Genomic DNA, 25,802 nt, shown 5'->3' on the forward strand with positions numbered 1-25,802 from the left:
TTACTTGGTTGAAATCAGCCTTATTTTCTAGAATAGTTGTGGTGACTAAAAGCAATAACATCTATTCCAGTAACTTGTTCCTTTTAACTGCAATATTGTTTGAAAGAATGAACCTCTGCCTTCTTCAGAACTACATGTGGTTTTAAAATATGCTGATAAAAAAAACAAAAACAAAACCCTCTATCTTAGAGGCAGTCATTAACAGGCTTCCCAAGGAGAAAATTCTCTTGTATCTAACCATCATCGTTCATGCTACAGCTTAAGCTACCATTTCCTGACAAGTATGTCATACCTGGATGTGGCACAAAGATCCTTGAAGAGTGACCTCAGCACATGACACTGTTAATAGTTGCTTTTCTTATCTCTTAGTAGTTCTCTCAAATAACTGTCTATATTAAATATGCTCATTAATAATAAATAGGGGACCTCCTGGGCAAATCAGATTTTTTGTATGAATAGTCATTGTCTAGTCTCATAACACAAAGACAAATCAGATGTAAAATAGTAGTTTACTTCAGCAGTAAATTTTGATTTCTGGAAAGGAATGACTTTTGTATGGTACCAATGATGTGATTTGTTTGCACCGTGTTGACTTGATCTTCAGCATCTAGAGTTTCTCATTAAAATGGGATCAAGCTGTAAGCACATAGTTAAGTGTGACAATGACAGATTTTAGGTTTGAAGGATAAAAGATAACTTTATATCACCAAATACGATGCAGGTTATGTGAGGTTGACTGTGAGGTTAAACCTCAGGGGATCCTGGATGTTTGGGTAAGTTCACTGGTTTGTCATGGACTGAAAAAAATTTAAAAACATTTGTTTTATCCTAATGAGGACAGAGAAGATACAAAACTGTATTTTTCCAGACTCAATAATTATGCCTTTTCATAGATTTCTTAAACCTTTGGATATAGTGCTGAATTTCACAAAAAGGCACATTTTTATTCTTGACCATCCAGAGCAGTGGGTTTACTTACGATTCAACGATCTTTGTCTCCCGGCAGCGTGGGGAGACCGCACTGCACATGGCGGCCCGGGCGGGGCAGGTGGAAGTGGTCCGGTGCCTGCTGAGAAACGGCGCCCTTGTCGATGCCAGAGCCAGGGTAGGTCTGGTGCTCGGGTCACTTCCATGCGTGCATGAGTTCCATCTTTACAAGGGGGTGCTATCTTCATTTCCTTGGTATGGAAATGCCAGGGAACGTAAGTGAAAGCCTCAAGTCAATAACAGTTTTTCAGGCAAAAAAGAAACGGTACGGTAAATATACAGAATGGAAAATTTCACAAACATTAACATTTGAAAAAATATACAGTTTAGTGTCTAAGAAATACAACATTGACTAAGATTTTAATAATTTTTTACTTATAAAAGCACTTTCACATGTATCTTTTTATTTTCATGAATTTTCAAATTTTACCTATATTATATAGATATTATATCGATACTATACATTCATTTCTTACCACTGCCAATCAAATTTCCACAGACATTCCTTACTAATTACTTAAAAACAAATTGTACTCTAAGTTTTAATGTTTTCCCTTCATCTGCTTCACTTTCCTCTTTTCTGTAATGATTTCTACTTTTCTTCTTATCTGATTTTACATATTTAGACACTCTGTACTTCCATTATTCCAAAATAGAAGCATTTGGGCCCAGGAGATGGCTTGATTGGATTTCTGTTTCTAATTCCTTCTAATTCCCCCACAGGTTGATTTTTTTCTTCTTTTCTTTTAAACTTCACTTTCCAGTTTCTTTCTACACCTTCTTCCCTTACGCCAAATATACCAATAATTTTGTATTAAAGTACTGTATCTTCTACATCCTTTTCCACGTGTTCCATTGATTTTTCCACCAGCATCTTTGGAATTCTTATGGAGTATTTAAACACTTTCTCTTCTTCAATATTTGATATACCTAAGCTAGAACTCACTTCAGCTCGAGTATACCATTGTGATTTTGTTTTAGAAACAGTGTTGTACTGGAATGAAAGCATTCGTCTGGAGTCATACAAATTGTCATTTCAGGCCAGTCATTTTACTTCCAGGTCTTTATCATTACAATTTGAAGGTTGGACTCAGAAACCTTGAAACTCCACTCCAGACTTGCTCAACATTGTTTGGCTCTATGAATTTTATAGCATTTTTTCCACAGAACTTCATGCAGAATCCAGTGATACATGGGCAGCCTTGACGTTACTCTTGTGTTTTTAGATTTTATCTGCCTTTCCCCCTTGCACAAGTAGTGTAATTTATGTTCTTTGATAATCATCACTGGCATTTTATGTTCTTATATATTTAGAGCTTTTATTATTCAAACTGTATTCTTCCCTGCCTTGGTATTTTTCTTGTTTCTCTCTTTTTTTTTCTTAGAGATTTTATTTTTTTAGAGCAGTTTTAGGTTCAGAGCAAAATTGAGAGGAAGGTACAGAAAGTTCCCATATGCCCCCTGGCCCCACACATACACAGCCTCCTCCATCATCAGCATTCCTCACAGTACGGTATATTTGTTATGACTAATGAACCTACACTGACACATCATAATTCCCCAAAGTCCATAGTTTATATTAGGCTTCACTCTTGGTGTGCATTTTATGGTCTTGGACAAATGTATGATGACGTGTATCCACCATTATAGTATCATACAGAGTAGTTCCACTGCCCTAAAAATCCTCTGTGCTCTGCCCATTCTTGTTTCCTTTCAAGGTGACCTGGCATTCAGCTATTTAAAAAAAAAATTTTATGGTCAATCAGTGTATCTGAATATCATGAACTTCACTATTTTTACCAGAAATCGTGATAATGATCCTGGTAAATATTTTGTAATCCACACTTAATAATAAAAGGGCTTCCCATTTCTTTCTCAAAATAAAACTGCCTAATATTTTTCAATGTTCAAATTTTAATTTATTCTATTTTTAATGGAAATTTTCTCATTTTCTGCCAATTTTTTTATGTTATTGATTTAACTTATTATTATCACCTTACACCTTTTTGGATACCATCTGAAACTCCTTCCTCAAAAACACGACTGGCTACAGACTCTTTCCTTTGAAATATCGTAACCTTTATTTATTTATTACACATGAATTCCATCAATTCTATTGTTTTACTTCTCTTTTGCAACTACATTTAGTCTCATGGTCTACATACATACATAAGCATCTCAATTTTTTATTCCTCCTTATTTAAAAATCACATTTCGTGTCATCCTTTGTTTGTCTGTTTTTTCAGCTCTACCACCAATTCTAAGAGGCTGAAACCCCTTCCCTAGAGCATCCTCTGACTGTGGACAGGAGAAACCACCATAGCATTATCTCCTATTTCAGATGTAAAGAGAGCCCTTCTCTCTTTCATCCAAACAACTAAATTCTAATTAGTCACATTCCCTGCCTGAGCTGATCACTATGGCCAGGATATAATATCAGTCCTGGGCTCCGTGTCCATTCATGTGGCCCCTTCATGAGGTGAGGTGAGGTGAGATGACTGGCAGCCTCTCTAGAGCCGCATGGAGTCTGGGATGTTCACTTCCCCCAAAGGAGGGAAGGCTGTTCCCAGAAGAAGTGTGTAGGGGCCACTGGGCAGAAAACGAACACCTATCTGCTCTCTTTTGGCTCTTGGTCTCCCAGCACACGTCCACATATGATACACTCCTGAAAACTCCCTTTTAACCTAACATCACTGCTCTACTATTCACTCTCGCCCAGAGGGGAGACAGTCACAAATTATGCCCAGTTACTACAGTGAGCTCCAAGGTTGAGATCTCTGGTAGTCTGCATTCTTCTCCCTTGGGTTTAGAAATAATACCTCATGGTTATATAATCACGAGGCTAAGTCATATTTTTGCCTACTCCCAATATATAATGAAAAAAATCATATAATCACAATAATATCTCTCATTTAAGAAGTGCAAGCAGCTTACTTTATTCACCAGTCAAGAGCATAAGAAATCCTTTGCTAGACAGACTGGAGAGCCGGGGCTGCAGGAGCATAAATTCTTGGGTCAGCCAGTGTGCTTGCCCCCAGACCCTGCTCTCAGGAAGGTCCTTCCTTGTCCAGTGTCCTCCATGGACATAAGTGAGGGCCAAGACCTGCCCTCCTGGGAGCTCTCCTGCTCCAGGTGCCCACATTCTGTTGGCACAATATGGAGGTCTGGCATTTGCTTTAGAGACTGAGCAATCACAGAGCCCCTCGGCTTACACTCACTTGAAACTTAATTCATGCAAAACTTTAGTTAGTTGCCAGTAGATTTGGTTCCTGGGAATCCTATTAGCTAGGAACTAATAGCAGACATTTTATCAAATCTTTGAACTCTGTCCCAGTCATTGCTATTTCTGTCTCTTGGTAAAAGGAGTTGGGGCTCACCAAGTCTCCCTAATTTTGATTATCTTGGAGCAAAGTAAAACAGTAGCCTGTGGTCTCAGGCAGAGCTCTCCCTGCTCCAGGCTGTACCACGGTCAATGATACTTTATGATGAGGGAATTATTGCCCCTTATATTTGGAAGAGGTCTAGGAGATCAAGCTGCCTGCCACTTTTTTTTAGCTCTTCTCATGAATATTATCTTCTGTGCTTTCCCAATTCTTTGCTTCTCTTGACTTAGCTTTAGCTTGGGGCAGCAAATTCAACTTTTGGAATTCAACAGAGAAATAATTACCCAAACTTCAAAAGATCTTATGTCTCTGGTTACAGGTGGAAAGACTTTCTTACCAAATTTGTATGTGCTTCTCTTTTCCACTTTCAGATAGGATTGTACCAAAAGTTGAAGGAAATGGGCAAGACAGCTTATTTCTTAATTTTTTTCCTTTTAAACAAGTAATGCTCCTTGGTCTAAGAACCAAGGGACAGTAGTTGATAATTTATTTATTTATTTATTTATTTATTTTTAAAGATTTTATTTATTTATTTTTTCCCCCAAAGCCCCAGCAGATAGTTGTATGTCATAGCTGCACATCCTTCTAGTTGCTGCATGTGGGACGCGGCCTCAGCATGGCCGGAGAAGCGGTGCGTCGGTGCACGCCCGGGATCCGAACCCGGGCCGCCAGCAGGGGAGCGCGTGCACTTAACCGCTAAGCCACCGGGCCGGCCGTAGTAGTTGATAATTTAAATAATTACTTGGCTGCCATCAGTAGTGAGATTGCCACTTCTCAGCTATGGATTAAGGGGTCATGATTGCCCCAACTCTCCCTGTCACTCGTTGAAAACACATTTTCGACTGTTACTTGTAATACCCACCTCCATCGAATTCTGCCAGGCAGACGTCCAAGAAGGGAGACCCAGAAACAACAGATGTTCACAACAGCTATTCTCAAGTTCTTTGGTGTTTTAATTGCTGTTGTTGTCTGTTTGTTTTGATATCCGTTTATCTTTGTAACTGTAATTCCCCTGTTCCCCTATTTTGTCCTCTGTATTTCAGAGAAAGTTGTGTCTCCTAAAGTGTTCTCAGTCTTCTTTCCGATTGCGAGTCACCTTGTCCTATTAGTTTTCTTAGTGGCCATTTTATTGTGGCGATTTCTGTAGAGTGTTTAGGCAAATAAGTGTCTTGAGTATCTAATACCTGAATTCAAGTCCTGTTTTCAGAGCTGAGCGACCTCGGACAATCCTGGAGAACGCATTTAATTCTGCTTAATCTCTCTTCTCTGGAAAATTGTCTAATAATACATTTTATGCCTTCCTTTCAGGTCTATTATAAGGATAAGATCAAGTATGCATCATACATGAGAGAAGTTTATAAATTGCAAGTTTTTATAAAATTCCAATTCTATTACTAAAATAATTGTATTATTATTATTTATTTACACCTCACCACCCTGAAATTCATACAATGCTATTTCATCTCTTCCTGTAGCTCCCTCCTAATACTTTTTCTTTCCTATAACTTTAAAATTCTGCATTTATTTGAACAGCTCTTCCCTATTCTGTTATATCTTTTCTCCCTTCATTCTTAGCCCCAGAAGCTGGCCCAGCTTTTCCTTCCTCAGTTTTACTATGACATGCCCTTGGGCAGATTGTGAGGATATAACTCTTTCATCACTTAGGTTCCACACAATTTTCTTTTTAAAAGAGATGGTTTGCCTGGTTCTCTTGACACTGAAAACATTTTCCTGACTACACATTAGAGTCAGGTGATCTCTTGAGCCTCCTCAAGCGTGTCCTTCCTGTCTCTTATACCAGCTATATCCTCTCTGTGTTTTTAAATGAAAAGCACTTGGCAACTAGTGAACCCCATTTGCTTCTTGCCAGAGTTCCGTTTCATCTTTGAAGCCCTGGATGCAAGTCCCAGACTCATCTGCAACGTTTCCTGGAACAACATCTTTTTAAATCAGCTTATAATATCTTCTTTATCCACAGTCTCTCCTGGAGGAAGATGACGGGTATTTGTATCCTTGGCTTTCTGAGTGGAGTCAGAACAAGGTTTTCCCGGCATTTCTCATGCTTTTCTCTTGATACAGTTCCCAGAATAAATACTGGCTCTTAATGAAAGCTTTGGATGAAAATCTAGGTCCTAGGAATTCTGGACTAGATTTCTTTCTTATTCAGAACCATGAGTTGGTTTATATTTAAACATAAGTGAGAGCTGAAGCCGTAATGAGTTGAGAAACATTTTGGTGTGCCCAGAAAACAATGACCAAGTTCATGGAAGTACATACTTTTAAAAAATCTGAGGAAGATTTTGTGACCAAACAGGTCACCTTTGTAGCAAAGTATAAGATAAATTGTGGTCAGAGTAGTAATAATTTCCTTTTGGATAGGGGTTCCCAGAGATGCCAAGAAGACATCATGGAACAGCTGAGTGAAATATATTAGCAGTGAAGTTTGGTCTGTCCTGGCACTAACTTTTCACTTGACTTGAGTTGTAGGAGGAACAGACGCCTTTGCATATTGCCTCTCGCCTGGGTAAGACAGAAATTGTCCAGCTGCTTCTACAACATATGGCTCATCCAGATGCGGCCACTACAAATGGGTACACACCACTGCACATCTCTGCCAGGGAAGGCCAGGTAGATGTGGCATCAGTCCTCTTGGAAGCAGGAGCAGCCCATTCCTTAGCTACCAAGGTAAGGAGAATGGCTTCATGGACCAAAAAGAATCCTAAGTCAGGGCCCCTCTGCTCTACTACACAGAGCATCAAGAAGGGTACCTCTCCTTTAGGCCTCTGACTGACTTCTTTCTCTCTGAATATTTTAGATTCATTTTCTAAATGATCAGAGGGGATTGTGAGATTCCATATAATTCAATAAAGAGTGCTGGATTCCATTCTTCTAATTAATGCCAGTGTTGTTTTTAGTACAGGTATCTAGTGCTTTAACTGAGATGTTTCCAGAAAGCAAGGGCTACTTTCTCTTTCCTTTCCATTATAAAACCTCCCGAGAGGACAAAAATGAGATTCCCAAATGCCTTGAACTGGCATTACTGAGGAGAAGAAATATGCATTAAATTGGCAAAACTGTATTTGTTAAGAGTTTTAGTACTATCTAGAAGTTCGCTGTACTTAATCTTGCATTTTCCCAACCCTGGTATCAGCTACCCCATTCTACTCTCTAATTTTTACCAGCCACACTCTTGCCTTGGTATTTACAGTGTCTACACAGAGCTGAGCTGGAGAGTCACACTTTATTCGTTGTTACCATCATCTAACCAAGGATACACACCAGCCTGAATTTTATTTATGTTCAAAGTTTCATTCTAGGGCAGAATAATTTTTTCTTCACTTGGTACATTTTATTTGAAATTCACTATTTGGGTGTGACTTAGAAGGAAACATGAACGCACTCAGTTAAGTGGAGCAAGAGAAACTGGACTAGTGCAGAACAGCAGGAAAATGAGACTAGTTGAAGCCTAGAACAAGCAAATGGTTCACAGGGCAAAATAATTCCCATGATCACAACAGTGATTCAGATTATTAAAAAGACACTTTCAATTTGCTCCTGGCAAATATACAGAAATACTGTACCTGGGGGAGAAGGACATTTGCAAGTCTGAACCGCAGTGCTGTTGTGGCACCTGCTCTCTTAGCAGTCGGAGCAGCCCACCCACAGTTATGGCTGATCTAGTTGCCCGTGGCTGTAAAAAATGTTATGCTGTAAGAAATTAGTAATTATTCAAATGCTGAAATCCAAAGAGTTGAAAGGATTTTACTTTTAAAAAATCAGAAACTAAGCAACAAACATATAATAATAATAATAGTCATAATAATAGTAATAGCCCAAGAGAGACTGGGTGATTATCTCAGCAGATAAAAGTGATCAATAAGTGAAATTCAGATATGTAAAATACAGAAATAGAGAATAAAACATAGTATCTTGTCTTCTAAAGATTTTTAGGATTTAAAAAATATATCTAGTCAATGAGAGCAATAAAATGGAAGAAACTATTGAGCAGAGGAGCTCAGCGGTGGAACTGACTGGGTTCTGAAGAATAGTTGACTCAGCATCATTAAAGCTATTTAAGTGTTTATAAATATCTGCGAGTAAATGAAATCCTGTTGAGATTAACACAGGGGAAGAAGGAAGATGTGTGACTCAAAAGATGCTTTCCAACTCTACTTTGTGATTCTACAGTAAGATTCTATGTAGTTTTGTCTAATAATAGTTTCCAAATTTATAAAGGGGCTGGATCACTATTCCAGCAGGACTTCAAGGATAAGGAGTTTATTTTTTCTTCTTCACCACGTGGTTTGTGTCAAAGAACTCTCCTTCATCCCAAGTGCTGCCCCAGTCATTGTGTGCATTGAGTGGAGGGAGGAGAGCAGTAACACCAAGTGCTGGTTTAAATGGACTAATGCAAGAAGGAGGAAATCCTTCCTATGTGTGTCCCATACTTGGCAAAAGCGGAAGATTCACTCTCCTCCAAGGACTTATTAGTACCAAATGTTCACAAAGAAGCAAAAAGAAAAATGACGTCTTAGTTAAAAATCATTAGTGTGGTGACACTGTGCAAGGGCAATGTTGTTTCTTGGGGAATATTCTGTGTTATGACAAGGGCTTAAATGGTCCCGAGGAGAAGCCATACCTCAGACCACCTCACCCTGGCATATTTGCTCTGTGTTTTTCAGGCCCTGGTCAGCTTTAGAATTCTCCTGCTCCCATTGCAGGGCCAGAAGAGCATGTGGCGAGACTGTCTGGCCACGAGGATGGATTTGAGATCATGGTGTAGGGACCGTGCCATCCTTGAGATCCGAGGCCAGGGACTTGGCTGTATCTGTAGCACACTCTAATTACAGAGAGGGGTGTTAGTTAGGCACACAAGACATTGAATCTGTACATACAAATGTATAGGAGAGCAGTCTTTAAAAAAGCTTTAAAGCTGCGAGATGTTTAAAAGTCTGGTGTTAATCAGTTCAACATCACGCCAGAAACAGAGTGTATTTTACAAAAGGAATTGGTCTTTTATACTGTGTGGGGCTTCTGGGAAGGAGGGTCACAGTCAGGATGAAAGGTCCTTTTCCATGGGAGTATTTTTTGTTCTGCTGACCATTTATCTTGCTATTTCTGCAGAAAATACAAATCAACTGAATCACAAATAATAATAATTTTTTTTTTTTACCATGGCTGCTGAAATATCCTAAAACTTAAATGAAGAAAATTGCAATTCAGGTATTATAAAAAGGGTAGAAAGAAAGAGAAGGATTGGAGAGAAGGCAGCTATTACCTCAATCCTATTAATTTTGGAGGCAAGAAAAAGGCTTTTTTGGTTTTTTTTTCTTCCACTCACAAATTGGGGCCATTTAACTGACACTAATGGCTTTTATAAATCCCAAACCTGTAATGTCAAATTTCAGTCTCCAAGCCTTAAAATAAAATTTCTTTTGTTTAGTCTATCAAGCCAAACGCTTGCGTGTTAAATTTCATCCTTTATCCTAGTCCTGGTTTATGGCTAACAGATTCAATGCTTCTAATATTTTCCCCAAATGGAGAATCAACATAGTTTGCTTACCCTGTTAACAAATAAAAAAGATTTTGTTAGGAGTCACAAAAATAAATACTACATTTTACTTTTGTTCACATTTTCAGAAGGGTTTTACTCCGCTGCATGTGGCAGCCAAGTATGGAAGCCTGGATGTGGCAAAACTTCTCTTGCAACGCCGTGCTGCTGCCGATTCAGCAGGGAAGGTAAAGGGTTTCAGTAATTCATGTTAGGTATATAACTTAGGCAAGTTGGACGCTTTGGAAGTCTGTCTTTCAAGATATTTTTCTCACTCTTGTGAAAGGAATATGAGTGTAACTGATGAAACTAAGCCAAATGGACTCGATGGAGATGTCTGTCCGTGAGCTGTGCACATACACACCGATTCGAAAGGCGTTTAGAGCTGGGCCTCAAATGTGTCTTCTTGTCACAGCAGGGCCCAGATCCTCTCTGTATTAAGAAGAATCCCTGCTTTGTTAATGTAGTAATTCTTACATAGCATTTTAGACCTGTATTTATGGTGGACATCAGGATGCCCTGTGCTAATTGTAAGCTCCACCAGTCATTTTCAGTTTTGGATAAGTTTCTAATATGAAAATCATTAGGTATTTGTTTATTTTGATTCTTTTTTTTTCTATTGACTGTATTAATTAATTAACATGGACTTAATCGATATCAGTTTCCATGCATCCTGTAGCTTCAGGGCAGCTAACGCTAATTGATTAATGCTGCAACTTAAACACACCCTTTACAGAACGGCCTTACCCCGCTCCATGTTGCTGCTCATTATGACAACCAGAAGGTGGCGCTGCTATTACTGGAGAAGGGTGCTTCCCCTCATGCCACTGCCAAGGTGAGGACCCCAGAAAAGGATTTACAGACATAGGGTGTAACTATAAGCCCACAGCACAGGGGAACTGGTTTTTAAACAGATGGTGTCATATAACTGCAACTAGTCGTAGTAATAGTTATGTTTAGTATTGACATCTTTTTTCTTTCTTTGTATTTCTACCAGTTGCTTCCACAAAGCCTTTTAAGGTTTTTAAAAGTCAGCAGACATTAAGGGGATGTGCCCAGGAACCAGTAGAGATCACTCTTATTGCCGACACTTGGTGTTTTAGAGATTGAAGTATGAAATTTGAGAAATGAAACATAATAAAGGCAGTGCAGGTTTCTCCTCCCCTGTGAACAGCATGTTAAGAGATAACATACCATTCAGTTACTCATTCCTTGACTTCAGATTTTTCACTGTGCTATGTGAATGACCCTTTGTTTCTTTGCCTTTTAAATGTTTCATCCATGTTGACTATAGCATATATCCTTTTAGGTTCCTAGCCTAGGAATGCCTTTTTGGTGTATATGTAGCACCAACTTCTAAAACAGCCCCAACTAAGACTTGTGCCCGTGGACAGGGCATTTCCCACCGTTTAAGTTTCCTTCTCATTACACTGAAAATATATATCAGTGTTGTATAATACATAAGGTCATCATTGCATCTTTTATTTATTCATTCAGCAAACATATATTGAGAGCATATTAGGGTTTATTTAGAAAGAAAAAATATTTATGGTGGTGGGAAAAAATTCGTGCTATATTAGATGCCGTAATAAAACAACTACTACCATTTATGTGGCAAACACTGTGCCTAGCACTTTACATGCAATATCTCATTTAATCTCCTAATAATCCCATGAGATTGGCATTATAATGATTTCTATTTTACAGATGAAGAAGTGAGATTTAAATAGGTTAATTTGTTTGTTCGAAGTCACATGACTAATAAGTGACAGAGCTAGGATTTCACCTCAGGCAATCTGACTTTAGAGGCAGCACTCTTATCCACTAGGTCCACTGTGTCCCAGAGCAGTGGAGAGAGAATTATTCCACTTCTATTATAGACATATATACATATATATATATATACTCACATGTCTATTTATTTAATATTTTTTTATTTTTTTTTCCCCCAAAGCCCCAGTAGATAGTTGTATGTCGTAGTTGCACATCCTTCTAGTTGCTGTATTTGGGACACGGCCTCAGCATGGCCGGAGAAGTGGTGCGTCGGTGTGCGCCCGGGATCCGAACCCGGGCCGCCAGCAGCAGAGCACACGCACTTAACCGCTAAGCCACGGGGCCAGCCCTCACATGTCTATTTAAATCATACATATTATACATATTTAACAAAGTGGAATACTCTAGGTAAAAGTATATTCTGTATAATTCCATATATATTGTATGTAAATATGTTATATATAATAAAATATTATAAGTATGTATAACTTTGTACACATACCTACATATACATCTACCTATATACACCTACATATATGCATATTTTATTGGTACAAATATACAACTTAGAATAAAATATTTATCGCAAGAAGAGGGCAAATTTTTATAATTCCATATATCATTCTTACTCCTTTATACCCTTTTTTCTGTAATCTCATCAATTTTGCATTTATTTTATGTCTTTCTTCCCACTAGATTATAAACTACTTGAGGACAGTAATCATGTCATATTCATTTGCATATCCCTGAGGTGTCTCGTACAGTATTATGTAGGTTTCAATACATGTGGATGAAAGAATGAAGATGGAGCAACTATTTGATGGAATAAAAAATACCTGCTCACTTAACATGCCAGTATTTTTTTTCATTAACTTTCCAGGTTGGCCTCTCTTAACATAGATATGAAAGACTTGATCAATACCCAACACAACACTTTATCTGAACTCTTACTGTGTATAAAGAAAGGATTGTAGAAAAACAATAAAACATATGTTTTCCTCCCACAAGGGACTCTAAATCTACTTGGGTGAGAAGACCTAAATTATACAATAATGTGTATTCCCGTCCTAAAGAGACAAATGTAGTCTTGATCTCTAGCCTCTGTAATGTATGGTCCTTACTCTTAGGCACACACATAAAGTCCAGAAAACAAGGCAGAGCAATCCTCTACTCCAGAGTTCACAGTGGGGTAGATGATCAGGAGGCTCTTCTAGTGTCTCCCACTCATCTGCTCCAGCCTGTCGGTGAGCACGAGTCTGGGGCCACTCCAAGAGTCTTCCGGTTGGTTGGACCCTCACTCCCTTCTCCACTTTCGCTTCTCTATTCACTTCAATTCCCCCCAAAAACACACGCACAGCACACACAGTCCCTTGGACCCTAGAATCTCTTTGCTTCTTTCTACAAGATTCCAGAACCTTTTCATCATCTTTATTGGGGGGTGGTTTTGGTTATTTGATTCCAAAAAATTTTACTCTACTTGGAGTAGGAGAGCTCTTCAGGTCTTGTAGATCAAGTATCTACTGGACAGTCAGACATCTTATATTGCCAAAATTGACACTTTTTGATGATCTCTTATGTTGTTATGTTAAAACATCCCTGTCCTTCCCCACATGAGTCTCTGACTTGACCTCACCTTGGTAGGTTTACTCTGATACTTTCCCTACCCTTGGTGGGGCCTGTGCTGCAGGAATAGGGGAAGTTGGGACTGAAGAAAACACAATGTAGCAAAAAAAAAGATGCCTAAACTTAGAGGGCTCACAAATATCTGTGTGCCCTTTTCTTCAAGGAGCCCATGGTCCAAGTGCAATGTTCTAGAGCTCAGACCCTGAAAAGACTTCCAGGAATAGCTGCTGAATTTCCTCAGCAGCTTAAAGAGAAATATCATTTATCTGAACTGAAAGATGCTTATTTTTGCTTGGAGAAATGGGGACAGAGTAGATAATGTAGAGGAGGATCGTGATCTTATGACTGCACTGTTTAAATTCTCAAAACCGCTTTTCACTTTTTGGTACACTATGCAGTTAGACTTCAGGAAATAACATGACCTAAAATGACCTCTCATCATAGTCTTACCAGAAGCACTTGGTCTCTGTGCCGTCTTTCTCTTCAGCATGTCACAGTTAATGGCAAAGCCACTGTTTTTAATTTCTATCACACATTTTTCATGGAAAATTCTACCAGAAGAAAAGGAAACAATATAGGTTACAGACTTGTTACACAGTTTTGATTGTTTTTTCTTTTAGCTCAGTACGGGGTCTAGAGTTTGGTTCTTGTAAGCCAAGTATGAATTACTCTGGTTTTCTCCACAAACTCCCACAGAAAACTAGGCACCTCATATTTCTACCTTTGAGCCAGCAGTTTGTAGGGACGAAGGGGAGATTCAGGATTTTAATTGACTGCAGGGTTAATATAAGTCAATTTTGCTGTTTAATATCTTTTCCACTAGAATGCAACCTCTTAAAGACAGGGGTTGTGTGTTGTCCACCTTGGTGTGCCCACACTTGACATCCTTCCTGACATATGCTGGGTTCTTACTAAACAGTTGTCGAATGAGTAGAGTCCAACCAGAACATATTTGGAGTGTTATAACAAGACCATAGAAATAATTCCACTTCATTCTGTACTATTAAAACCATATCTGAAGTATAGCATTCCGTTCCAGGTAGTACAACTCAAGAGGAATATTGACAAACTAGGATCAATCCAGAACAGGTCATCTTTATTGGAGAGAGGTCTAGAAATGGGGCTTCTATCAGGAATTGTTGAAGGAATGGGGAAGTTTAGCCTGGAAAAGAGGAGACTAAAGGGAGATACAAAAACCATCTCCACGTACTGAAAGGATGGTCATGTAGAAGAGGAATCTGGCTTATTTTATGTTGCTCTTTAGGAGAGAACCAATACTATAAGGGAGATTTTAAGCTCTGGGGCTTTTGTGTTTATATCAGTCTCATAGTAGAATGGGGTGCCTTGTGACATTGGTTGCAAAGGTTTGGATGTTGTTAGATGGAAACTTGTGATGGGTAAGAATTTGGATTTACTATAAACTCACTTTTAACTTTTCTGCTGATTAGAGATTCTTATTTCCTTCAGACATATATATTAGGGCAATTGTTAAGCTTACAATTATATACATATATGTTTTATTTATTTATTTTAGAATGGTTATACTCCTTTACATATTGCTGCCAAGAAGAATCAAATGCAGATAGCTTCCACACTCCTGAACTATGGAGCAGAGACTAACATTGTGACAAAGCAAGGAGTAACGCCACTCCATCTGGCCTCACAGGAGGGGCACACAGATATGGTCACCTTGCTTCTGGATAAGGGAGCCAATATCCACATGTCAACCAAGGTATTCTGTTTTTCCCTCTTGTTTTAGTCAAGAGTCTTTTGGACGAATGTAAACAGAAGCCAATCAAAGATAACTTGGAAGAAAAACGGGGGGTGTGTTAAAAGGTAATAAGGATATCTTACAGAATTCAAGGACAGTACAGGAGTCAAGCCTTATGAGGACTGGAAAACCACAAGGAAGTGAGAAGCGAGAGGCTCACGGACTCTCTGCCTGTATGGCTACATTTTTGCCTCTTGACTTTTCCCTGCAAGTCAGTTTCGTTTACCTCTCTCTGTAGATCTGCTTTCTCTGCTTCTCTGTGTATGTGATCAAAGAGGCTACCCCGGTGCTCCCAAGAGTTAACATCACTGCAGTTCAAACAGTCAGTCCAGATTGCTGTAGAACCCCTTGGTCCTAATTCCAAATTCCAGAGAGAGAGGGAGAGACAGGTGACAGTTTCATCTGGGATCTGCCCCAAACAACTGCTTATAAGCTGTTGGTCCATGTCCACTACCCAACTCATTCTCCAGCCTGGCTGAGCATCAGAGTCATCGGTGGGTAGGGGCAGGGAACTCAATAAAATATAGATTTCTGGGCCAACTTCAGCCTAGCTTGGGTGGTTGTGGTGGTGGTGGTCAGAGAATCAATGTTTTTAATATAGCATCTCTATCATTTCAGTCTTTCTCCAGAAAATGGCCTTTGTAGACAAGCATGTTAACTGTAAGAGAATAACAGTCAGAGATATAGGGGAAAAAGATGTTATTCAAGTATAAAAATGTTTAGATTTTTACAAGTACATGTCTGTCTCTATATATCTCTCTCTACCTATATTCTATAGCTCTATCTATTATCTATCTAATCTAATCTATATCTATCTATCTTATGCTTATATATACTCCACTGGAGCCAGCTGCTGAGAAACTAAAAATTGGAGCCTATATTTATAAGTTAGCTCACAATTTAGATCTCTTAATGCTTTTTGTAACAGATGGTGTGGGTTTAGTGAAAATTAAGTTTCTTAGGATTTTCCACAAGTATACAAATACTATGTCTTTTCATCTCACTGTTGAGTTAATTAGTGCTTTTGAGACTCAATTGTAAATTGGTCTTAATAGCATTTGTAAATAGGTTATGTAGCATCTGTCCTTTAGAAAGAGCTGTGAGAAAGACAGGTTGTCTTGACTGCCTTTAGAGTGCTATTCTGTTTTTTTCACTCAGAATGTCCAAGTACATCCCTTGCCCTTATACACTTCTCTGTCCTCTGTCAAATTCCCCAGAGATCCTTTTTTAAGTATAGTGAGAGCTAATTATAGAGTTAACTCTCCAAAAGATATCTGCATTTTAACAAGAATGAACATGATGAAGCCTGATGGTGAAATTCAGTGTATCAGCCAGACAGTCATTAAAGTCTGGGCATAGATTTCCTTGTGGTCACTGAAATCATGACATTCAGGTGGTCGTTTACCCTGTTGTGGATATTCTCACCATGAAACCAATGGTAGACTGTCTCATTTAACATCAGTATACGAAGGGGGCGTGTAAGTGTTTATTGTCCATTAAAAACACATCTTCATTTGAAAATAAACACAAGAAATTCATAAACAAATCACGCAAAATTTTGAGTAGAGTGAAAATTCTGGACGTTTCATGAAATTGATCAAGCAATGCTTCTGATGGTGTTATTTTTAATTCATGAAAATGGTACATACATATCTGGAATTAGTTCACTGATATATTCAAGTGCCTAGAATACTTCCTGGCATATGAAAGGTACTCAAAAGACACCTATTAAACATACAAATGAGTTAGGTTTTAAAGATATTCTTCAAATTTCAATTTTCCTTGATGGGAGCTACTTGCATATGTAATGAGGCTGCCAGATTGTGGCAGAATAAACCACTTTTTCCTCCTTTCTCTATGCTTTCATCTTTTATGAATTCTTAACTGTATTTTAATCACATATTCAATTAATCAAAATAATTACTTGATGTATATATGCCAACCATTTTACATAAAACTGACCAATTTATGGTGCTATATATAAATGAGGGGGTTACTTTTTATTTAGTGTTTAGAGGAACCCCAAAAATATTATACTATCTTTGGGTGCTGTAGAAAATTACTTTAAACTCATTTCCCATAACTCTGTGCACTTTTTACATTGACATGATATTTTATTGATAAAAACATAGATTACGCTATGGTTATAACGTAGAAGTAGTAGTTTAAGTGAATAAAGAGATTCGGCAGGAGGCACAGATGGGTTTGAAATGAATGTTGTTTAGAAGCTTATTAGCTGAGTTATTTTAAAGTCTCACATCATAATATAAGTACCCAATATAGAAAATGTAATTTGCTGCAAGTGTTGATTAACCTAGAGAATATATCTTGGACAGAAAGTCCAAGATCCATCAAAAGATGCAGTTTCGGGGGGGGAGGCTATGAATTTTCCAGCATTTTTTCAAGACATGATATTATAGAGGATGCAATGTATTTTCTTCTTCAAATATACCCCTTTGCTTCCATTCTCTCTATAGAGTGGACTCTCATCCTTACACCTTGCAGCCCAGGAAGACAAAGTGAATGTCGCTGATATTCTCACCAAGAATGGGGCTGACCGGGATGCTCACACGAAGGTAAAGCGAGTCGCTCTCAATACTGTGACAGGTTCTGACTTGGATAATTCCTAGTAGCCCCCATTCAGTCACCCCAAGTCCAAGTCCCCCCTCCTTAAAAGTCCATTCTGAATTAACGATAACTCTCTCCTGCTCCCAAATCTATAATGGTTCTCCAATTTTGCTGGAATCAAGTCCAAATGGAGAGCATGGTATCAGGACCCTTTACAAAACAATTCCAGTTTTGCAGGTGTTAAGTCTACCCACCTCCCTTATTGCTTCAGCTCGTCTAGATGACTTGCTGTTTTCTTCCTGTAGTGGCTTGCCTGCATGCCCTTGGTCTTGAAATGGCTTTTCCCTCTCTATGCCATTAAATTCTTCCAGCCCACCTTAGCTACATTTTTCATGCATCTCCTCCAGATCCTCCTATCAGACTCAATCTCTCTTCCCTGTTTTCAAGTCCTGTTATTTGTGCTTCTCTCTTAGCTCTTTGTCAGATTAAGTTACACACGTCTGATCTCCTTTGCTGGTGTTACGTTCCTTGTGTTCAGGGTTCTGCCCCTATCCATATTTGTATCTACGCGATGCATATATAATCTGCTAAGTAATATTTGTACAATCACATAGAATTTCTACCCATCCTACCATAACTGAAATTCTGCCTAATCCCTCTCCTCTGAGTACTAACCACAAGAGCAGTAATTTATTTGTTTATTATTATTTATAGCTTGGTTACACTCCTTTAATTGTGGCCTGTCACTATGGAAATGTGAAAATGGTCAACTTTCTTCTGAAACAGGGAGCAAATGTCAACGCAAAAACCAAGGTAAAATACATGTACTCATTTTCATTTGCCATACACAAAAAGGTTCAGGCATACGCACACTTTGCTAGCTCACCGTAGCTGCAAATGTATTTTTTTTCTTTTTAGTTCTTCTAAAGCGATTTTGAATAAGTGATGTTGACTTGTACAATTGTTTGAGATTTTCATTCTCATTACCTTTGACAGCCATGTAGGTTAACTTCAGAACTACTTCTATTACAAAGTTAAAGTGGCGGACATCGATTTAACAGTTTACTGCAGGATACAATAGACGCCCGTCAGAGCATCTTGATGTTCTGACCCATTTCTTTTACATTGTTTCGGGGCCTTGGCCCCCTCCCCTACCCTTCGTGAGGAAAGACAGACAGGCAGCCTAGATTGCATTCCTTTCATTTTGTTTTAAACTAATATTCATTAAATGCGTGCTATGAGTCATTCATATATTATATATGACTTTATATATATTAAATCACTTAATCCTTAAATAACCTCATAGTCAGATGCTATTACTACCTTTATTTTACTTGTGAGTTTAAGTAACTTGTCTAGGATCACAAAGTATTAGTTGGCAGAATCAGAATTCAAACCCAGGCAGTTGGGTCAGGGCAAAGCTCTGACCTGCTGCAGTACACTGCTCTAATTCCCACATTGCTACAAGTCAATAACCTCGACTCACTACATCTAAAATCTTAGCAATCATTCACTCTCCTACCTGACATTTATTCCACACTATCAGATTCTGTTGCTTCCTTCTCTTAAGGAGTTTTCTCACCTGTTCATTCTCTTCCATTCTTTTGAGCCTTTATAATGTGACCTGACCTACTGTAACTTTCCAGATGACCCCCGCAACTGTCCTACAATATAGCCTGTTAACGCTTCACTTTCTCCCAACTAGTATTTTCCCATTTTGCTCATGGTCTTTCCTCTCCCAAGGTGCTCCCTCTTTTATCTATTTAAATCTTATCTATCCTTAAACTATAACCTCTATAATGCTTTCTCCAACTACTTGAACATTTTATGATTACTATGTCCTAAGAATAACAAATAGTGCTTCCTTTTTGAATTCACTCATAAAACATTTTTTTAAATTATCAGTACATACTTTTAAATGTCTTTGTGTTTTTATTGGTGGTGCATTATAAAAGATGATGTATGTTCTAATCATATCCTATTCACCCCTGAGGGAAGGATTCCTCACCCTAAATAGTAGGAGATAGCTGAACACAGGACACCCAGTATCACGTAAACTTTAAATTCATTTATGTTTTTTATTTCATTTTTTTTTTCTTTTTACCTTTTGAACCCCCTTCACCCAGTTTGCCCACCCCCCACCCCCTGCCTCTGGCAACCACCAATCTATTTGCTATATCTATGAGTTTGTTTGTTCGTTTGTTTTTTAGATTCCACGTATAAGTGAGATCATACAGTTTTATCTTTCTCTGTCTGACTTATTTAACTTGGCTTAATGTATGTATATATACACATACCACAATTTCTTTATCCATTCATCCACTGAGGGACACTCAGGTTGTTTCCATATCTTGGCTATTGTAAATAATGCTCCAGTGAACATGGGAGTGCATATATCTTTTCAAGTTAGTGTTTTTGTTTTCTTTGGATAAATACCCAGAAGTGGAATTTCTGGATCATATGATAGCTGTATTTTTAACTTTTTAAAGAACCTCCACACTGTCTTCCGTAGTGGCTGCACCAATGTACATTACATCGTTCCTACCAACTCTGTCACATTTGGACTATCACGTGGTCATACTCAGTGAGGCAATAATGTGTAAGGCCTGGGTGCAAGTTCCCCAGGATAATGCAAAGCTGACTTGATCCCAACTGTTTTTCCCAGTGGCATTCAGCAAAGCGAGGTCGGAATAGAACACCACACTTCAGTGTACTCAGAGTGTGCACTCAAATTGCGCTCTCTTCAAGGGGAAGAGAAATGCGTAAGGTAACTACTGCCACCACGCATAATATAACTTGCAGCTCAGGTTCTTTGGTCCAAAGAAATATGTAGTTGCCTGTTGTTTTCTTAAGTTATCTATCAGAAATCCTTAATTGCAGCTATGTGAGTGGGCTCAAGTAAATTAGTGTGAACACATTTAAGATTTTTTCAAAGTCATCACTCAAGATGCTACTAATTAGAAATTAGAAACATAAGAAGTTTAGGAAGAGTCAGTTTTTTAATATCCTCTTAGAACTAGAGACAAAATCATGTCTCTCCATAAGCAATTAAATGAATTAAGTGAATTAAAAATAAAGTTATTTTTAAAATTATAAATAATACTATTAACATTTGCGATTCAAAACTTCTAATCTGACTCTAGCAAGAATAGCAGTTCTTGAGTTCTCATGAAACTGTACTTTGAGACTTATTTACAAGCACTAATACAAATTCTCAGGCAGTCTCATCTATACCATTTTTGCTGACTCAGCTCATACATAAGCGCTACAGACAGGATATTCTTGTTGGAATCCAGATATTCTCCTGAAAGGCATAAATGCAACAATCCATGAGACTTTGGCATAACTTGAAAACGTTTACCACATTTTTTTTTAAGTGTTTGATTGCTGAAATGGTTATAATATTTAGAAGCCAAACATACTGTCTAGATAACATCATTTGCCTCCGTGGAGTTTGATCTGCCTTCAAATGGACATTTGGTTGAGAGAAAAATTTCATTTTAACTTTTCAATTTTTTTTTAAAGTGGTGGTAGATTTTACTTGCTTTTGGAAGTAAATATATCTTTTCATATACCTTCAGGGAAGTGGATAGATAAATACCTCAAAGCATGTTCTTTTAATAAACACTTCAGATTTTTTTCACAGAGAATGACATTTTTGCAGAAGGAGTTGTGTTTCCTTCCTCACGTCTCATGTGTAACCATAGTTACTGAAAAGTTGTTTTGTTGCTATGAAAATGTAAACATGTGTGCTGCCTTTACTCCTCAAACATTCATGATGTGGTCCAAAAACTTGGAAAAGTGAACTTGTTTTATGGGACTATTGCTCAAAATTAGAATGAAACCCTGTAACATCAGCTTGAGGCAAACCAGATTTGGTTAATCATATGATCATTTGCAAAGAGTGTTTAGATTTTCAGCATGGAAAAGGAAATTTTCTTTATAAAATATACTACAAAGATCATAGAGGTCTTCAATGAGAAAAGAAAAAATGTTTTGCTAGCATTTTCATATAACTTTAGATAAATAAGAAAAATTTCATGGAAACATATTTGATCCTTCACTGAACTTGAAATCTTGGCCATTTCCATTATATGAATGAGAAAATTGAGGGTTAGAGGGGTTTAGGGAGTTGCTGGTAGTTGGTAGAAGAACTGGGTCTATAGTTCCTAGCAGGGTGGGCCTACGACGGTGGATTAAGCTTCAATCAAATATTCATGTAAAAGCTTCTGAGTTGCTCCCAACTTCCCTGGAGATATACTCACGCACCAGAGGCTTTGGGTAAAGGTTAGATGGACTCAGGCCTGGGGGACATTTTCCTGGCCACAGTGTCCGTTGAGGACTCAATATAATGTGAGCTATTGAGGGCAAGAACGTTACTGTGGCATTACTTTATGTAAGCACAGTGCCCCCGGTTTAGCACACAGCATGTGGTAGTAAATGCTTGCTGAATGAATTAACTTGGCTGAAACTGAAGAGGTGAACTAAATTTGGTTGGTAGGATATGTATAAACACAATGGGAAGGAAGAATTTTTAGGAAAATAACTATCACTTATTTTATGCCCCTCCAATGTCCATGGATTACCTGATTTGAGAGCAGAGTCCCTGCAATAGCTATAAGTTTCTCAGAGTCCCTGTAACTGATGTTTACGTCCAGGTTTCCTGGGGCCATTCCATCATAGGGATGTATAGCAGACATGGCAGAGCTGATGATGTTCCAGACTGAGGGGCACTGAGACTGATAGACTCTCACACACATGGGTACATCCCATGGACGGGAAGGCCACAGTGAAAGCATAGAGGGAATCGTGGGGCTCCCTGCGCAAGCACACGGATGCTCCATGTAGACAAGAGAGAAGACAAGAGAAGCAAGTAGGCATGCTGGTTGTGAGGTAGCAGTGACACTACATACAAGGGATACAAGTTTAAGGGCTGAATGGGCTACTCAGAACTTAGAGCCCAGGATAATTGGGTCTGAAATATACAGATACAATTTTATCAGGGGTAAGGCAGGTAAATAATAAAAAAGTAGTCTGATAGCCATTGGCTATCATGATCTTGTACACCAGATCTGAACCTAGAATGATTGCAAAGAAAGTACATAGCTATTGTTTTCAGTTTCATCATCTCTGAAATGGGAAGAAAAATATTCATTTATTCAATCATTTGTTCATTCACTCATTTAGTCACCCATTATTTATGAAACACCTACCATGTACCAAGCACCCTCATTTTCAGGATGATAATAAAGATTAAAAGAGACAATAAATATAAGGTCCAGTATCTGGCACCAATTGAACGTTCAGTAAACGATAGCTATTAATGTTTTGTTGTGCATCCGAGGAGTCCAGTGCAATTTGTCTAATTGGTGTGATTATGCAACCAACCTGTACCATACCGACCACCCACTAGAGTTCTGGGCAAGACTGGCTTCACACTAACCTTGACAGCAATTCCTCACAAATCATGGATTACAGAGCTTTCATCTGAGTGGAAGTTTACACCAGAATGTTAAGAAGAACCTATATATCAAAAGATGTTTTTTGTTGAAAGTGGGCCACTCAGCTTCCAATGAAATCTTCTGTTCTCTAAGTGTGCTCTTCTTTGGCCAGTGCTGTGCTCTCAAAGGAATATAAGATTTAGAATTACTTTCATTGACTTAGAATCCCTAAAACTAGCCCAAAGATTATTAGGAAAGTCATGACCCACAAGTAGTGGTTTGTATGATCCTCTGCAACTGTCAGTTAAACATATTTTACTCTTTCTTTTTCCTAGGGAAGAAATCACTGTGCTAATGCCCTTTCTCTTTACAAATCTTCTCTCAGCATACCCATTTTTAATGCCAATTGGTGAAAATATAATAGTTATAATATGGAGTCTGTTGATCTTGCTATTTCATAAGCTAGTCTCTTGTCTCTGTTTAGGAGACCATAAGGTGTGAGGGAGTGTTTGCTGCTGAGAAATGGGTCGCTGGTGAGGTGGCGCTCCAAATAAACAGGCATCTGTGACGGTTTGGTTGTAAATAAGACTAAGAAATTCCAAGTGAAGGCTAACCTAGTTTTCTTTCTTCTGCAAATCTACGTCCTGTCCATCGCAACCGTCATCTACAGAACGGCTACACGCCTTTGCACCAGGCCGCCCAGCAGGGCCACACGCACATCATCAACGTCCTGCTGCAGCACGGGGCCAAGCCCAACGCCACCACTGCGGTAAGGGGACGCGGTTCCCCACCCTGCCCTGGCTGCCCCTTGTCTGAGCTGAGTTCAGATACATCCTCCTTAAATAAGCCCGTGCACTCTGGGAAGCCTGGGGGTTCTGGAAAGCCTTTCGTTCTTGCCCGGGACGAGTGCGGCCTGACTCAGTTGTCTCCCTCGGGGGAGCGGGGCCCTGCGCTCTGCCTACAGCTGGCTCTCAGATGTGAGCGCAAGGCCACCCCTCCAGCCGGCTTTCTTAAGGGAGCACAGTTTCCCAGGCTGCCGGCTTAGACAAAGCTCTTTGGGATGTGGAGCCATTGAAATGTAAACTAAGCTGTGCAATTCAATAAACCAGGGTCCTGAGTGGCCTGAGCTAGAGCCTGAATCGCTGGCTTGTGTTATTTTGCTGCACAGTGAGCCTCCGCACAGCTGTAGCTAAATATGTTACCGCGTTCCCTGTGGTGACATCTTACCTGCATCAGATGGCCTGACCTCTGATGAGGAATTCCTGTTCTCCGTAATCGCTCACAGTGTTTGGAGGCACCAGCCTCAGTGCAAGAGGTCCTTTCCTAAGCACAAGACAGCATTTGTAGAGATTTGACAACCTCAGGGTTAAAGCCTCAAGTGCTTCTTATTAGGAGGAGCAGGCAGATGCAGCTTGTTGTGTTACCATGGTGACCTGGGCTATAGACTAGAGAAGTTACAAAGACAGCTTCAGATGTAATGGTAAAAACTAGTGATTTTCCTAAGCTGTGCCTTGTTTTGCAAGGAAATGCTGGCTCATGCCGAGCCGCGGGTGAGCTCATTGGCTCCCGTCGCTGTCCTCCCTTTCAGTTCTCACTCTGTCTCTCTTTCACTCTCTTCAGAATGGCAACACTGCCTTGGCGATTGCTAAGCGTCTGGGCTACATCTCCGTGGTCGACACCCTGAAGGTTGTGACCGAGGAGGTCACCACCACCACCACGGTGAGTAAAAGGAACTGATCTGCTTCTGCTCCTGCTCAGTTGTCTTGGTTTTCAAGCCACATACTTTCTCATTTACAAAATGTTTTGAGCTTTTAGTTTTGAACTTCTCTTGGTGAATATGTTGTAGAACGTAACATAGAGGTATGCAGATGTAAATACATTTACACAATACAGGGGTTTTAGCTTCCTTTAGTCAACATAAGTCCATATAAAATGTATGAATGTGATTTTATAATGTTTAGTTCCTTTTTCTGTGACTGACTTCTTTTCTTCTGGCTCCTCTGCCCTGTTGCTGTGGTTGGGTGTGACACCTTCTGCTGGCAAAGTGGCAGGACACTCCACAGCCGTCTTCTCCCCTTGGCCAGGAGGTCAGCCAGCCTCTGGAAAGACCCTGACCTCCTAACGCTATGCTCACCCTGGGTCAAGTGCATACCCGTGAGAACAATTCATCCCTACTTTCTTCTTGTTTGATTATTATTTTTTATTCAGAAAGAAAATTGAATGTGCTTGGTAGGTAAACTGTGTCTGAATCATGACAGAATATATATTTAAATTTTTTTAATTTTCACTGTTTTGAATACAACTACTGATTCTGTAGGAGAAAACAGTGATCATCATTGACATTTGCCAGAGAAACTCTAGAAGAGTGAGGACTGTGACGATAATGGATGCTAATGCTCTTGTACCACTCAGAGCAAAGCTTGAAAGAGGCCTCCTGAGAGGAAGACTCATAGCTGGAAGTGGAGATGCTATCTCTTTGCATTTATTTGTTTATTAACTTTTCCCCTGAAGCATGAACTCTGAGAACAACAGCTCTTTAATTTCTCTTTGTAAAGTAGACAAGTGGAGCAACAGTAGAACATTAGATGTTCTTTAGAGACAATAAGATCATAAATCAACAAAAAATTCTGAATGAGGTTCTAGTAAATGCCCCAAGCTGGAAATGATGCCCATACAGTATTAGAACACTTCGTTCTGTTGCTAGA

At 39.0% G+C, this 25,802-nt stretch overlaps 1 protein-coding gene across 18 annotated transcripts in view; it reads left to right on the plus strand.

Annotated features, from left to right (window-relative positions):
- The window catches only part of ANK2 (ankyrin 2), a 617,273-nt gene that overhangs the window by 506,869 nt on the left and 84,602 nt on the right, over positions 1-25,802 (plus strand). For all 18 annotated transcript variants that reach the window (XM_058549938.1, XM_058549940.1, XM_058549939.1 and 15 more), the window contains 9 exons: positions 1,007-1,105; positions 6,858-7,055; positions 10,011-10,109; positions 10,658-10,756; positions 14,852-15,049; positions 17,566-17,664; positions 18,371-18,469; positions 23,768-23,866; positions 24,718-24,816. In XM_058549938.1, the coding sequence (XP_058405921.1) occupies positions 1,007-1,105; positions 6,858-7,055; positions 10,011-10,109; positions 10,658-10,756; positions 14,852-15,049; positions 17,566-17,664; positions 18,371-18,469; positions 23,768-23,866; positions 24,718-24,816 (1,089 nt within the window). The remainder of the gene's footprint in view (positions 1-1,006; positions 1,106-6,857; positions 7,056-10,010; positions 10,110-10,657; positions 10,757-14,851; positions 15,050-17,565; positions 17,665-18,370; positions 18,470-23,767; positions 23,867-24,717; positions 24,817-25,802) is intronic.

Source organism: Diceros bicornis, chromosome 11, assembly GCF_020826845.1.
Source record: "Diceros bicornis minor isolate mBicDic1 chromosome 11, mDicBic1.mat.cur, whole genome shotgun sequence".
NCBI classification, from domain to species: Eukaryota; Metazoa; Chordata; class Mammalia; order Perissodactyla; family Rhinocerotidae; genus Diceros; species Diceros bicornis.